The sequence below is a fragment of the Spermophilus citellus genome (assembly GCF_964194105.1).
Source record: "Spermophilus citellus genome assembly, chromosome: 6".
NCBI classification, from domain to species: domain Eukaryota; kingdom Metazoa; phylum Chordata; class Mammalia; order Rodentia; family Sciuridae; genus Spermophilus; species Spermophilus citellus.
Window position 1 is genome coordinate 31,192,633 of NC_138187.1, and position 16,002 is coordinate 31,208,634.

A 16,002-nucleotide genomic window follows, 5' to 3' on the forward strand; every position below is an offset into this window, starting at 1 on the left:
GTGAGTCTAACTCAACTCACTGTCCCCATCACTCTTGGCACAAGGGCAGTATTTCATTTGCAACTCATAAAGGCCTCATAGTCAGTTTGAAGGGATCATGGACTCATCTGATAGTCCATCAGATAACTGAGTGTGTGTGGCTCTCTGCTTGTCTTGTCTGAGTATGTGGACTTACTCTTACTTCTTGCTGCATGTGTAGTGGAAGGATTGGGAAGAGGCACTGATTTTACCTTTCCATGTCTTTCTCTATTCAGCATCTTTGGGGCCTACAGCATGGATGTGATCACTGCAACATCATTTGGAGTGAACATCGATTCCCTGAACAACCCACAAGATCCCTTTGTGGAGAAAGTCAAGAAGCTCTTAAAATTTGATTTCTTTGACCCTTTGATCCTCTCAATAAGTATGTGGACTACCATGCTATTCGTTCCTTCTCTCCATTTAAATAAGATCATTATTGTTACGTAATTAACATATCTTTTAATTTATACACTTAATTTATACAATTAAATGGTTTTCAGTACAAAGATATATGCAGCCATCACTAGTGACCATTTGTCAACTCAGAAGCAGGCTACCATTTCATTATCAACTCTCTATTTTCCAAGTCTAAGCAACCATGAATCTATTTTCTGACTATAGGTTTGATGATACTGTGAATTTTCTATTAATGAATCCAACAATATGTGGCTTTGCATGTCTGACTTCTTTCATTTATCATTGTATTTTCAAATTCTTCCATCCTAAGCATGTGTGAGTACTTCATTTCTTTTTTTAGAGAGAGGGAAAGAGAGAGAGAGAATTTTTAATAAGTATTTTTTTAATTTTTGGTGGACATAACATCTTTATTTTATGTGGTGCTGAGGATCAAACCCAGCGCCCTGCACATGCCAGGCGAGTGCACTACCGCTTGAGCTACAGTCCCAGCTCTTCATTTCTTTTTTAAAAGAAATTGTTTATTTATTTGTTCTAATGAATTATATATAACATCAGAATGCATTTCACTAAATAATACACAAATGGAGCACAACTTTTCACTTCTGAACTTCTACATGAAGTATATTCACAACATTTGTGTCATCATACATGTTCCTAGGGTAATGATGTTCATCTCATTCCACCATCATTCCTACACCCATCCCCCCTCCATTTCCCTTGCCCTATCCAAACTTCTTTCATTCCTCTGATGATTGTCCCACCTATTATGAATTAGCATCCACTTATGAGAGAAAACATTTGGCTTTTTGTATTTTGGGATTGGCTTACTTCACTTAGCATGATATTCTCAACTTCATCCATTTATCTGAAAATTCCATGATTTTATTCTCTTTTAATGCTGAATAATATTCCATTGTGTATATGTACCACATTTTCTTTATCCATTCATCTGTTGATGGGCATCTAGGTTGGTTCTACAGTTTAGCTATTGTGAATTGAGCTGCTATAAACATTGATGTGGCTGCATCAATGCAGTATGCTGATTTTAAGTCCTTTGGGTATAAACCAAGAAGAGTGATAGCTGGGTCAAATGGTGGTTCCATTCCAACTTGTCTGAGGAATCTCCATATTGCTTTCCAAAGTTGTTGCACCAATTTGCAGTCCCACCAGCAATATAAGTGTCTTTCCCCCCACATTCTCACCAACATATATTTTTGCTTGTTTTCTTCATAACTGCCATTCTTATTGGAGTGAGATGAAATCCTGGAATAGTTTTGATTTGGATTTCTTTAATTACTAGAGATGTTGAATATTTTTTCATATATTTGTTGATCAGTTGTAAATCTTCTTCTGAGAAATGTCTGTTTAATTCCTTAGCCCATTTAAGGATAAGGTTATTTGTTGTTATTGTGGGGTTTTTTGGTGTTAAGTTTTTTTTTTTGAGTTCTTTATATATCCTGGAGATTAGTGCTCTATATGATGTGCATGTTGTAAAAATTTGCTCCCATTCGTTAGGCTCTATCTTCACCTTATTGATTGTTTCTTTTGTTGATAAGAAGCTTTTTAGTTTGAATCCATTCCATTTATTGTTTTTTGTTTTTATTTCTTACACTTTAGGAGTCTTAAGGAAAGTTTGAGCCTACTTTTTCTTCTATTAGGTTCAGGATCCCTAGCCTAATTTCTAGGTCCTTGATGCACTGTGAGTTAAATTTTGTGCACGGTGAGAGATACTTAATTTCGTTTTGCTACATATGGATTTCTAGTTTTTGCAGAATCATTTGTTGAAGAGGCTTTTTTTCTAGTGAATGTTTTTGGCACCTTTGCCTAGTATGAGATAACTGTATTTGTGTAGGTTTGTCTCTGTATCTTCTGTTCCATACCATTGGTCTACATGTCTGTTTTGGTGCCAATATGGATTTCCAGTTTTGCCAGCACCAGTTGTTGAATAGGCTCTTTTCTCCAGTGAAAGTTTTTGGCACCTTTGTATAGTATAATATAACCATATTAATGTGGGTCTGTCTCTGTGTCCTCTATTCTGTACCATTAGTCTACAAGTCTATTTTGGTGCAGATATTATGCTGTTTTTATTACTATAGCTCTGTAGTATAGTTTAAGGTCTGGTATAGTGATGCTTCCTGCTTCACTTTCTTGTTAAGTATTGCTAGCTATTCTGGGTCTCTTATTTTTCCAAATAAATTTTATGATTGCCTTTTCTATTTCTATGAAGAATGCCATTGGGATTTTAATAGGGTTGTATTAAATCTGTAAAACACTTTTGGTAGTATGGATTTGCCAGAACTTAACTGAGACTTTTTGCATGTATGTTCATTAAAGATATTGGTCTGAAATTTTCTTTTGTTGATGTGTCTTTGGCTGGTTTTGAAATCAGGGTGTACTGGCCTCATAGAATGAGTTTGGAAGTGTTCCCTCTTTTGCTCTTTCATGAAATAATTTTAAGAGTATTAGTATTAGGTCTTCTTTGAAGGTCTTGTTAGAATCTGTCTGGCTGGGTCTCTTCTTTGTATATAGGCTTTAGATGGTGTCTTCTATTTCCTTGCTGGAAATTAATCTATTTAACTTGTGTATATTACCTCGATTCAGTTTGGGTAGGTCATGACTTCAGAAATTTGTCGATGTCTTTGATATTTTCTATTTAATTGGAGTACAAATTTTCAAAATAGTTTCTAATTATCTTATGTATTTTAGATGTGTCCATCATATTATTTCTTTTATTATCACAGATGTTAGTAATTTAAGTTTTCTCTCTCTTTATTTGTGTGACTAAGGTTTATGAATTTTATTTATTTTTTCAAAGAACCAACTTTTTGATTTGTCAATTTTTTCAATTGTTTCTTTTGTTTCAGTTTCATTGATTTCAGCTCTGATTTTAATTATTTCCTGTCTTGTACTACTTTTGATGTTGATTGTTCTTTTTTGGGGGGGGGGCTTTGAGATGTAATGTTAGGTCCTTTATTTATTGACTTTTTCTTCTTTTAAGGAATGAACTCCATGCAATGAATCCCAGAGATTTCAATATGTTGTATCAGTATTCTCATTTACCTCTAAGAATTTTTAAATCTCCTCTCTGATGTTTTCTGCTATCCCTTGCTCATTCAGTAGCATATTATTTAGTCTCCAGGTGTTGGAGTAGCTTCTTTTTTCATTTTATCATTAATTTCTAATTTCTTTCCATTATAATCTGATGGCATTCAGGGTAGTATCTTTGTATTTTTCCAAGAGTTTCTTTGTGGCATAATATATGGTCTATTTTAGAGAAGGATCCATGTACTGTCAAAGAAGAAAGTGTATTCACTCATTGATGGATGAAATATTCTCTATATCTCTTAAGTCTAAGTTATTGATTGTATTATTGAGTTCTATATTTTCTTGGTTTAGCTTTTGTTTGGGAGATATATCCAGTGGTGAATGAGGTGTGTTAAAGTCACCCAGTATTATTGTGTTGTGGTCTATTTGACTCTTGAAATTGAGAAGAGTTTGATGAATGTAGATGGCCTTTACATTTGGCCTTTTCATGTTATCCCATAATTAATTGTTTGGCGCATAAGTATTTATAATTGTTATTTCTTGTTGATGAAGGTCTGGGTTTAGATATCTGAGAGATCCTAATTGATTTCCTCCTATATGTAATCTGATTCCTTTGTCTTGTGGCTTTTAAATTTCTTTCTTTATTCTCTATGTTAGGCATTTTTATTGTTATTTCCTTAGTGTAGATCTGTCATGATTTTGTACACTTGGTATCCTATAAGCCTTTTGTATTTGATTTTCCAATTCATTATTCAGGTTTGGAAAAGTTACTGATATTATTTCATGGATAAATTGTTCATTCCTATGTTTTGGAACTCTATGCCTTCTTCTCTCCCAATAATTCTTACATTTGGCCTTTTTGTGTTATCCCATAATTCATGAATGTTCTGCTCATGGTTTCTTACCATCTTCACTGTGTGGTCAACTTTACTTTCAATTTTATATATTTTGTCTTCATTGTCTGAGGTCCTATCTTTCAAGTGATCCAGTCTGTTGGTGATAATTTCTATTGAGTATTTTAATTTGATTTATTGTTTCCTTCATTTCAAGGATTTCTTTTCCTTTTTTGGTAGAATCTCTATCTCCTCATTGAAGTAATATTTTGCTTCCTGTATTTGACTGTGTAGCTCTTTATTGAATTGACCTTTTGTTGCCTATGTTTGCTTTCTTTAATTCACAGAACATTTTAATTACATACATCCTGAACTCCTCTTGGACATCTCTTCTGCTGTGCTGGCCATTGGTTCTAGTAATGTATCTTGGTTTGTTTGGGGCACTTTCTTCCCTTGTTTTTTTCATATTGTTTGTCTTTCCCTTTAGCAGTGTAGATCCAAGGTATTACAGTTTTTACCAATAGATTTATAGTGTCCCTAAAGAATTCCATGACCTCTCTTTTCAGGAGGAGATCAATATTAACATATCCCAATGCAAACAATATGCAGGCTTAATTAAACCAAATAGCTTTCATTGAGATGTTTCCTGTTTTGTTACAATAGACAGAAATGGTGAGTTTGATTATTATTAACAATATAAACAGTAGGTTGCAAAAGGACCTACAGTTTATAATGATGGACAAAGAGAGAAGTGGGGGGTGGGTTTAGGACGAGATGTCAAGGAGGTAGGAGATGAGGATATAGAGTTATTAGATCTTAGGAAACATAAAGGAGGAATCAAAAGATGTTGGATAGTAGCAGGAGAAAAGAGACTTTGAGGAGATAGATAAGTGGGAAGGGGAGAGAGAGGGAGGGAGGGAGGAAGAGGCTAGAACAACAAATTATTTTGCCAATATTCTGTTGAGATTTTGCATCCATAATTATAAGATATATCAGTTTGTAGTTCTCCTGTGTTATCTTTGTGTTAATTCTTGGGATTAGGTTAACACGGGCATTTTAGGATCTAATACAGTGTTCACTGTATTCTATATTTAGAAAACAATAGATATTTCTATGAATGTTTGTAAAGAGGTAAAGAATTGGTATTAGTTCTTTTAGTCTTTGGTAGAATTTTCCATGAAACATCTGGACCTGAGCTTCACTTTGTAGAAAAGTTCTTAATTTCTAACTTAGTCTCATCACATGATGTATGTCAATATATATTTTATATTACTTTTTGTGTCAGTTTCTGTTCTTTGTGTCTCTTTAGGAATTTGTCTATTTCATTTATGTAATATATATAATTATTGTGATAATCTGATTGTTACAATATCTTTATATTTCATGCTCTGTTGGTCCCATCCTGACTGCTCTTTCTTGAAGAGCATGATTAACTGCAGCATCAGTCTAAAGCCTAGTTTTATCCAAAGACACGCTATTCCAGTACACGAAGGGGAAAGGGGTCAGGGTTTTCATCTTGCTCCTTTGGTCACTCCATAGAGATAGAAGGGGCCACTGATTTCAGTGGTATGGTGCTGGCCCTATATATGACATCCTCTTGCTCAGCCAGTGGCCTGCAGCCCAATTAGTGGTCCCAGCAGAAACAATTCCTCTTTAGGAGCCCTTGTGACTTCCACTTTTCTGATTGGTAGAAAAGATGTAATTGCTCCAGGTAAATTTTACATTTTTCACTGAAGTGTCCTTTGTTTTTTCTTTTCCCTGCAGCAATCTTTCCATTCCTTACTCCAATTTATGAGGCAATGAATATCTCTCTGTTTCCAAAGGATGTCACAACTTTTTTAAAGAAAGCTATAAACAGAATGAAAGAAAGTCGCCTTCAAGAGAAACAACAGGTAAAATCTGGTGGTGGATACAGAGGAGGTTCATTTTTGATAATTTATTTGCCTATGGGTGTATGACTTCCATACTTCTTTGTATATTTTTAAAAGGTAGATGAAGAATAACTCTTGGTTGAGAGTAGTAGAAGCTTTCCATTTGGGGAGAATAAAGAATTTAGCATCTGGTAATTGAGAAACAAGAATGAATCAGAGAGGGAACTGAATTAGAGTAAGATATATTCCATGCTTTTATAATTATGTCAAAATGGACTCTACTCTCATATAACTAAAAAGAACTAATAAAAAAGACTTAAATAAATAAAATTATGTATTCCAAATACTGAAAAAATAATGAACAGAGAGAAATCATTTACAATTAAATAATGGGCATGGTAATTAGTTTGTCAAGGCATAAATATTGCTGATAGGAAAAGTCCCAAATGCTCTAAAAAGGAGTTCTTGTACATTGTTGAATAGATCTGTAAATTTGGATAGCCTTTATGGAAAACTGTCTGGAGGGCCTTCAGAAATCAAATACAGACCCACTGTATAATCCAGCAATCTCACTACTAAGTGTATAACCACAGGAAATGAAATCTGCACTCCAATGTTTATTGCAGCACTATGTTAAAATTGTTCTTATTAATTGAGCCAAATCTATTTTGAAAATATTCATCATCAGGAAATGATAAATGCAGTTAAAGATGTGTCTAAACTGACATAAACATCAAACAGCATATACATATATCAAAGTAATAGGGTACCTTGTTAATATGTAGAACTTAATTTTTTTATAAACCTTAGGGTTTGCTCTTTGAAATATTTTTTTTAAATAGAGGAAAAATATTTTATCATATTCCTTCTTCTCAATAGATACAATTTCAACATAAGTTTTTTTTTTCTTGGTGCTTTAATTTTATAAGATTTTATATGGTCAAGAATCATTGCATTTCCAAACCTCTCACTTTACAAACGCTCCACAGAATGCATCCTCAGGCTAGCTGGCACTGTTTGGCCCCTCATGGAGCAGGCATGGGGTTCTTTAGGTGAAGGTTTTGCCTCATGTACAAAGCCCAGCACAAGGATTTGTGCAGGCCAGGGACCAGGATGGGCCCTCCAGGTGTCAGTACAAAGTTCATAGCTTCAAGCATGGTGGGATCTTTCAAGAAGCTTGCTCAAAATCTGATGGTGAACTCTAAAAATGGCAGGAGATTAATTTGTGATGTCTTTGGTGAAGAGTAGTGCAGTCCAGGACTTCTCCCTGAGCAAATAAATAAACAGGAGACAAAGCCAGCCACTCTCTTGCCAGGAGGCTGTGTTCAGAATCTATAGGAGCTCACAAGCAGGGAGAGCAAAGGCCAGTAGCTATTGGACACCATAGCCTGCTTTCACTCAGGGAAACGTCCTACTGTCCAAAGTTTGTAGATGGATACTCTTCTTCACTGATGACTTAGGAAACTCCAGCTGGACTTTTGTACTTGAAGAAGTCATAGCCTCAGAAGGGAAGATAAGTTCTTCACCCTTAATTTTTTTCTGACTTCATAATTGATCTTCTATCTTTGAAATCTCTATGTTTCTAGCATCAGGTGGATTTTCTTCAGCTTATGATAAATTCTCAGAATTCCAAAGATGTGGAGTCTCATAAAGGTAAACAAGGTTGCTATCTCGTCTACTGATGGGGAAACTCAGAGGGAAAGATTGTTCTGGAAATGTGCAGGAGATTTTCCAGGAAGAAGAGTATTTCTACCAAGTTGCAGAAAGTGCATGCTTGGATATCATATACAGTAGCCTGAGGAACTTTCTAGAGAAGCACACCTACAGCCATGTTCAATGTTGAAGCTGATTTAAACAAGTATTTCTTTTACCAGCATGGTATTTTTATGCAACTTATTTTCTTACTGTTTTTATTTTGATGCTCAATTCTCCCATATTTGTCCACTGGAATCCCTTTCATGTAGGCTCCTGAGTCTTCTATTATTATTGTCACCTTTTAAATGATTGTTTTAAAAGTAGCTTCTTTTTATTCTGGCCATAGCAATATTGAGCTAAAAACACAGAGGTTCTTCATGTAGTCTTGAATACACTGCTTCACTCCTCATATCTACCACCAGAGAGTTATATTTATCACAGTTCAGGAACCTGTGCTGACACACTTCTATCATTCACAGTCCACAGATTTCCTTAGGGTTTGCTCTTGGTCTTGTACATCCTATGACATGTATCCACATTATAGTAGCACACAGTGTATTCTGTGCCCTTTTCATTTATTTTCTAAGTATTTTCTTGCTTTCTAATTTAAGATATTCTAGGTTTCTGCTCTGTTTCCCCTGACAGGTTTGTTTCTTGTTTTTCCAATTAATTGAATTTAGAAATCAAAATCTGTGATCATCTTGTGAATTTTTGCTTTTAGATACTCTCAGTAGACAAGATTATTAACATGAAATACTTCTACATGGAACAGAGGAAAGAAATATTTCTGTATCTACTCACATCCAGTAATATAAACTATTTTTCTCTCTCCTTCAAAAATTTTTTCCTAATTTATTTCTTATTTCTGTAATACACAAATACTCCCATTGCAGTTCTAATTTGAGGTACTTAGTGCCTTGACAACCATCTGAAAAAAAGTCCTGAATGTTGAGCAATTAATTATAAAGATGAACACTTGGCTTACTACAGCCTGCCAGTATACATATTTTTTTAAAAGATATTTTTATTTTTTAGTTGTAGGTGCACACAATGCTTTTATTTTATTTTTATGTGGTGCTGAGGACCAAACCCAGTGCCTCACGTGTGCTAGGTGAGTGTTCTACCACTGAGCTACAACCCCAGACCCAGTGTACATATTTTTAGGTTCACATTTACATATCATCTATCTATCTATCATATCTGTCATATATATATATATATATATATATATATATATATATATATATATATATATATATATATTGTCTATCCATCCATCCATCCATCCATCTATCCTGAATGTATCTACCCAGTTCTATTCAGGTTTCTAAGATAAAGGAAACAGTCTATAGTTTAACTCTTCAATAAAATAGCCACAAAACACATATGCCTACTTAGCACTTGACATGTGGCTAGTGCCACTGAAGTATATTGATTTTTAATTAATTAAAATCTAAACCCCCACAGGTGGCTGGTAGCTATGAATGCCAACATTCAAGCTCTAAATCTTGACTTTTATTTGGTGCAGTAGAGAGGGTTACCAGGAGTTGAACTCAGGGGCACTCAACCACTGAGCCACATCCCCAGCCCTACTTTGTATTTTATTTAGAGACAGGGTTTTACTGACTTGCATAGTGCCCTGCTGTTGCTGAGGTTGGTTTGAACTCATGATCCTCTTGCCTCAGCCTCCTGCAGGGATTACTGGTGTGTGCCACTGCACTGGCCTGAACCTTGACTTTATAGTCCTATTTCATGGGGTTTATACTCACTGGGATAAAAGATTTGATAATTAAATGTTCTCATGACATCATCATAGAAAATCATAATCAGTAAATCTGAACTCTGTAGACCATTCAAACACTTGTTTTATGTATTTTTTTTATCTTGAATTGCATGTTTGGCACAGAGACCATGTTTATTTCAGGGCCCAGGTATCTAAAAGTCCATATTGATCTTACTGTGTATCTTAGATAGAAATGGTATCTCTTGAAATTACCTATCTTTGGTGGTGCTGAGAATGGCACAGTTAGTATCCAAGTCCAAGAGTGGTATAGACCTCAGGAAAACTGGATTAAAAATGTTTTCCTTTGTTTCCCCTATTGGATAGACATGAGAGTGAAAACCACTCTGAGAATGACCCTGAATTGCTTTTCCATGGTCCTGCCTAGTGATCTGTGGGTTTTAATGGGATTTCTCTTCATCTAAACCCTGATGTTGTGATTTGCTGGATTTACCTAAATTGTGTTTCCTCTTCCCTTAGCCCTGTCTGATCTGGAGCTTGTGGCCCAATCAATTATCTTCATTTCTGCTGGCTATGACACCACTAGCAGTGCTCTTTCCTTCATTTTGTATGAACTGGCCACCCATCCTGATGTCCAGACCAAACTGCAGCAGGAGATTGATGAGGCTTTGCCCAATAAGGTGAGAAGATGGTATCTGGAGAGGGAGGAGGGAGGCTGAGCCTCAAAAAGACTGCCTCCTTTTCACTTCCTAGGAGGCTTTGTCCAAAATATAGTCACTGATTCTTTTCACCAGCTCTATTTGGAAAGGTTCTGAAGAGAGAAATGAAAGGGAAAACACAGTATTAAAGGGAAAATGCTATTCTCAAAACTACAAGGAATTTTGAAAAGAGTGTAATTTCAGTAGTACCCATTACCAGTTACCATGATGATACCCAGGAAGTGTAAGCATGTGTCACTCAAATGTCCAGATCATTTGATCTGATGAACTGTGGCAAGAGCTCCTGCCTGGATGTTTGTCTATTATAATGCTTAGTCAATTGTAAGCACTACTCTCCTTCACCATTCCGTTATTCTTGGGACCTTGTAACACTTTAATAAACTATGTAGATTGAGTTAAAATTTAGTTCCAAACATGCATTTCCAAAAAATCTCTTTTTTTCTCTTCAGGCACCTGCTACCTATGATACTGTGTTACAGATGGAGTACCTGAACATGGTGGTGAATGAAACTCTCAGGTTGTACCCAAGTTCTGGAAGACTTCAGAGGGTCTGTAAGAAAGATGTTGAAATCAATGGAGTGCCCATTAGGAAGGGGACAGTGGTGATGATACCAAGCTTTGTTCTTCATCGAAACCCACAGCACTGGCCAGAGCCTGAGGAGTTCCGCCCTGAAAGGTACAGGGCCTCTGGGAAAGGGAACCACCCTGGGCTAGGGTTGTCCAAGCATGTCCTTGTATTTCTTATCATAGATGAAATACAGGTAGCTATGTAATCATTTTTTTATTGGTTGTTCACAACATTACAAGGCTCTTGACATATCATATTTCATACATTAGATTGAAGTGTGTTATGAACTCCCAATTTTTACCCCAAATGCAGATTGCAGAATCACGTCGGTTACACATCCACAATTTTACATAATACCCTATTAGTAACTGTTGTATTCTGCTACCTTTCCTATCCCCTACTATCCCCCATCCCCTTCCCTCACATCTTCTCTCTCTACCCCATCTACTGTAATTCATTTCTCTCCTTGTTTATTTCCCCATTCCATTCACAACCTCTTATATGTAAATTTGTATAGCAGTGAGGGTCTCCCTTCATTTCCATGCAATTTCCCTTTTCTCTCCTTTTCCCTCCCATCTCATGTCTCTGTTTAATGTTAATATTTTCTTCCTGCTCTTCCTCCCTGCTCTGTTCATAGTTGCTCTCATTATATCAAAGAAGACATTTGGTATTTGTTTTTAGGGATTGGCTAGCTTCACTAAGCATAATCTACTCTAGTGCCATCCATTTCCCTGCAAATTCCATGATTATGTCATTTTTTAGTGCTGTGTAATACTCCATGGTGTATAAATGCCACATTTTTTTATCCATTCATCTATTGAAGGGCATCTGGGTTGGTTCCAAAGTCTAGCTATTGTGAATTGTGCTCCTATGAACATCAATGTAGCAGTATCCCTATAGTACGCTCTTTTAAGGTCATTAGGGAATATTCCGAGAAGGGGAAAGGCTGGGTCAAATGGTGGTTCCATTCCCAGCTTTCCAAGGAATCTCCATACTGCTTTCCAAATTGGCAACACCAATTTGCAGTCCCACGAGCAGTGTACAAGTGTACGCTTTTCCCCACATCCTCACCAACACTTGTTGCTGTTTGACTTCATAGTGGCTGCCAAACTTACTGGAGTGAGATGGTATCTTAGGGTGGTTTTGATTTGCATTTCTCTGACTTCTAGAGATGGTGAGCATTTTTTCATGTACTTGTGGATTGTTTGTATGTCCTCCTCTGAGAAGTGTCTACTCAGGTCCTTGGCCCATTTATTGATTGGGTTATATTTTTCTTATTGTTTGATTTTTTGAGTTCTTTGTATACTCTGGATATTAGGGCTCTATCTGAAGTGTGAGGAGTAAAAATTTGTTCCCAGGATGTAGGCTCCCTATTTACCTCTCTTATTGTTTCTCTTGCTGAGAAAAAACTTTTTAGTTTAAGTAAGTCTCAATTATTGATTCTTGTTATTAACTCTTGTGCTATGGGTGTCCTATTAAGGAATTTTGAGTCCATCCCCACGATATGTAGATCGGAGCCAACATTTTCTTCTATCAGACGCAGAGACTCTGATTTGATATCAAGCTCCTTGATCCATTTTGAGTTAACTTTTGTGCCTGGCGAGAGAAAGGGATTCAGTTTCATTTTGTTGCATATGGATTTCCAGTTTTCCCAACATACTTTGTTGAAGATGCTATCCTTCCTCCATTGCATGCTTTTAGCCCCTTTATCAAATATAAGATAGTTGTAACTTTGTGGATTAGTCTCTGTATCCTCTATTCTGTACCATTGGTCCACCCGCCTGTTTTGGTAAGACTATCATGCTGTTTTTGTTAAAATTGCTCTGTAATATAGTTTGAAATCTGGTATCGCTATACTGCCTGATTCACACTTCCTGCTTAGAATTGCTTTTGCTATTCTGGGTCTTTTGTTTTTCCATATGAATTTCATGATTGCTTTATCTATTTCTACAAGAAATGCCTTTGGGATTTTGATTGGCATTGCATTAAACCTATAGAGAACTTTTGGTAATATCGCCATTTTGATGATGTTAGTTCTGCCTATCCATGAACAGGGTATATTTTTCCACCTTCTAAGATCTTCTACTTCTCTCTTTAGGGTTCTGTAGTTTTCATTGTATAAATCTTTCACCTCTTTTGTTAGGTTGATTCCCAAGTATTTTATTTTTTTTGAGGATATTGTGAATGGAGTGTTTTTCCTCATTTCCGTTTCAGAAGTTTTGTCGCTGATATACAGAAATGCCTTTGATTTATGCATGTTGATTTTATATCCTGCCACTTTGCTGAATTCATTTATTAGTTCTAGTAGTTTTTTTGTAGACCCTTTTGGGTCTTCTAGGTATAGAATCATGTGGTCCACAAATAGTGATAATTTAAGTTCTTTTTTTCCTATTTTTATACCTTTAATTTCTTTCGTCTGTCTAATTGCTCTGGCCAGTGTTTCGAGAACTATATATTGAGTAGAACTGGTGATAGAGGGCATCCCTGTCTTGTTCCAGATTTTAGAGGGAATGCCTTCACTTTTTCTCCATTCAGAATGATGCTAGCCTGAGGCTTAGCATAGATAGCTTTTACAATGTCGAGGTAAGTTCCTGTTATCCCTAGTTTTTCTAATGTTTTGAACATAAAGGGATGCTGTACTTTGTCGAATGCTTATTCTGCGTCTACCGAGATGATCATATGGTTCTTATCTGTGAGTCTATTGATGTGGTGAATAACATTTATTGATATCCGTATATTGAACCATCCTTGCATCCCAGGGATGAATCCCACTTGATCATGGTGCACATTTTTTTTTGATGTGTTTTTGTATCTGATTCGCCAGAATTTTATTGAGGATTTTTGCATCTAGGTTCATCAGAGATATTCGTCTGTAGTTTTCTTTCTTTGAGGTGTCTTTGTCAGGTTTTGGAATCAGGGTGATGTTGGCCACTTAGAATGAATTTGGAAGAGCTCCCTCTTTTTCTATTTCCTGAAATAGCTTGAAAAGTATTGGTATTAATTCTTCTTTAAAGGTTTTGTAAAACTCTGGTGTATACCCATCCGGTCCTGGGCTTTTCATGGTTGATAGTCTTTTGATTGCTTCTTCAAATTCATCCATTGATATTGGTCTGTTCAAATTGTGTGTATCTTCCTGACTCAGCCTGGGCAAATCATATGACTTAAGAAATTTATCGATGTCTTCACTATCTTCTATTTTATTGGAATATAGGTTTTCCAAATAATTTCTAATTGTCTTCTGTATTTCTGTAGCATCTGTTGTGATATTGCCTTTTTCATCCCGTATGTTAGTAATTTGAGTTCTCTCTCTTCTTCTCTTCATTAGCATGGCTAAGGGTCTGTCAATCTTATTTATTTTTTCAAAGAACCAACTTTTAGTTTTCTTAATTGTTCAATAGTTTCTTTTATTTCAATTTCGTTGATTTCCACTCTGATTTTAATTATTTCTTGCCTTCTGCTACATTTGCTGTTGTTTTGCTCTTCCTTTTCTAGGGCTTTGAGATGAAGTGTGAGCTCATTTATTTGTTGTTTTTTTCTTTTTTTGAGGAATGACCTCCAGGCGATGAATTTCCCTCTTAAAATTGCTTTCATTGTGTCCCATAGATTCTGATATGTTGTGTCTGTATTTTCATTTATCTCTAAGAATTTTTTGATTTCCTCCTTTATGTCTTCTTTAACCCATTGATCATTCAGTAACATATTGTTCATTTTCCATGTGATGTAGGATTTTTCCTTCCTTCTTTTATCATTGATTTCCAGTTTCTTTCCATTATGATCAGATAAAATGCATGGTATTATCTCCACCCCTTTATATTTACTGAGGGTTGCCCTATGGCATAATATATGGTCTATTTTTGAGAAAGATCCATGTGCTGATGAGAAAAAAGTATATCCACTTGATGATGATTGATATATTCTATATATGTCAGTTAAGTCTAGGTTATTGATTGTGGTATTGAGTTCTATAGTTTCTTTATTCAAGTTTTGTTTGGAGGATCTGTACAATGGTGAGAGAGGTGTGTTGAAGTCACCCATAATTATTGTGTTGTGGTCTATTTGATTCTTGAACTTGAGGAGAATTTGTTTTATGAATGTCGCAACACCATTATTTGGAGCATAAATATTGATAATTGTTATGTCTTGTTGGTGAATGGTTCTTTTTAACAGTATATAATGTCCTTCCTTATCCCTTTTGATTAACTTAGTCTTGAAGTCGATTTTATTCGATATGAGGATGGCCACCCCTGCTTGCTTATGAGGACCATGTGCATGGTATATTTTTTCCCATCCTTTCACCTTCAGCCTGTGTATGTTTTTTCCAATCAGATGTGTTTCTTGGAGGCAGCATATTGTTGGATTTCTTTTTTTAATCCATGATACCAGCCTATGTCGCTTTATTGGAGAGTTGAAGCAATTAACATTTAGAGTTACTATTGATATATGGTTTGTACTTCCAGGCATGTTTCATTATTTATCTTTTTTTTAAATTTAGTTTGTTTCTCCATGATTATCTTTCCCCCTGCCCTCTGTCTTTACTGAGGCACTTCCCACTAATGGTTTTGGTAATTGTTTTTCGTTTCTTCCTCGTGTAGTGTTTTGCTCAAGATGCTTTGCAATGCTGGTTTTCTGGCTGCAAATTCTTTTAAATTTTGTTTATCATGAAAGATTTTCATTTCGTTGTCATACCTGAAGCTTAATTTTGCTGGATACAGGATTCTTGGTTGGCATCCATTGTCTTTCAGTGTTTGAAATACATTGTTCCATGACCTTCTTGCTTTCAGCGTCTGTGATTAAAAATCCATTGTTAACCTTATTGGTTTACCCCTGAATGTAATCTGCCTCCTTTCTCTTGTAGCTTTTAATATTTTCTCTTTGTTTTGTATATTGGATATCTTCAGAACAATGTGTCTTGGCATTGGTGTACTGTGATTTTGTATGCTTGGTGTCCTGTATGCATCTACAATTTGAATATCTATTTCCTTTTATATTTCTGGAAAGTTTTCTGTAATTATTTCATTCAGCAGGTTACTCAGTCCCTTGGTTTGAATCTCTCTACCTTCCTCTATCCCAATGACTCTTAAGTTTGGTTTTT

At 35.7% G+C, this 16,002-nt stretch overlaps 1 protein-coding gene across 2 annotated transcripts in view; it reads left to right on the forward strand.

The window, feature by feature from the left end:
• LOC308650641 (cytochrome P450 3A9-like) overlaps positions 1 to 16,002 on the forward strand; it is a gene marked incomplete at its 5' end in the record, with an annotated part of 186,591 nt that overhangs the window by 165,414 nt on the left and 5,175 nt on the right. For both annotated transcript variants that reach the window (XM_081296825.1, XM_081296824.1), the window contains 5 exons: positions 255 to 403; positions 6,081 to 6,208; positions 7,774 to 7,840; positions 10,143 to 10,303; positions 10,792 to 11,018. In XM_081296825.1, coding sequence (XP_081152951.1) covers positions 255 to 403; positions 6,081 to 6,208; positions 7,774 to 7,840; positions 10,143 to 10,303; positions 10,792 to 11,018 — 732 coding nt within the window. The remainder of the gene's footprint in view (positions 1 to 254; positions 404 to 6,080; positions 6,209 to 7,773; positions 7,841 to 10,142; positions 10,304 to 10,791; positions 11,019 to 16,002) is intronic.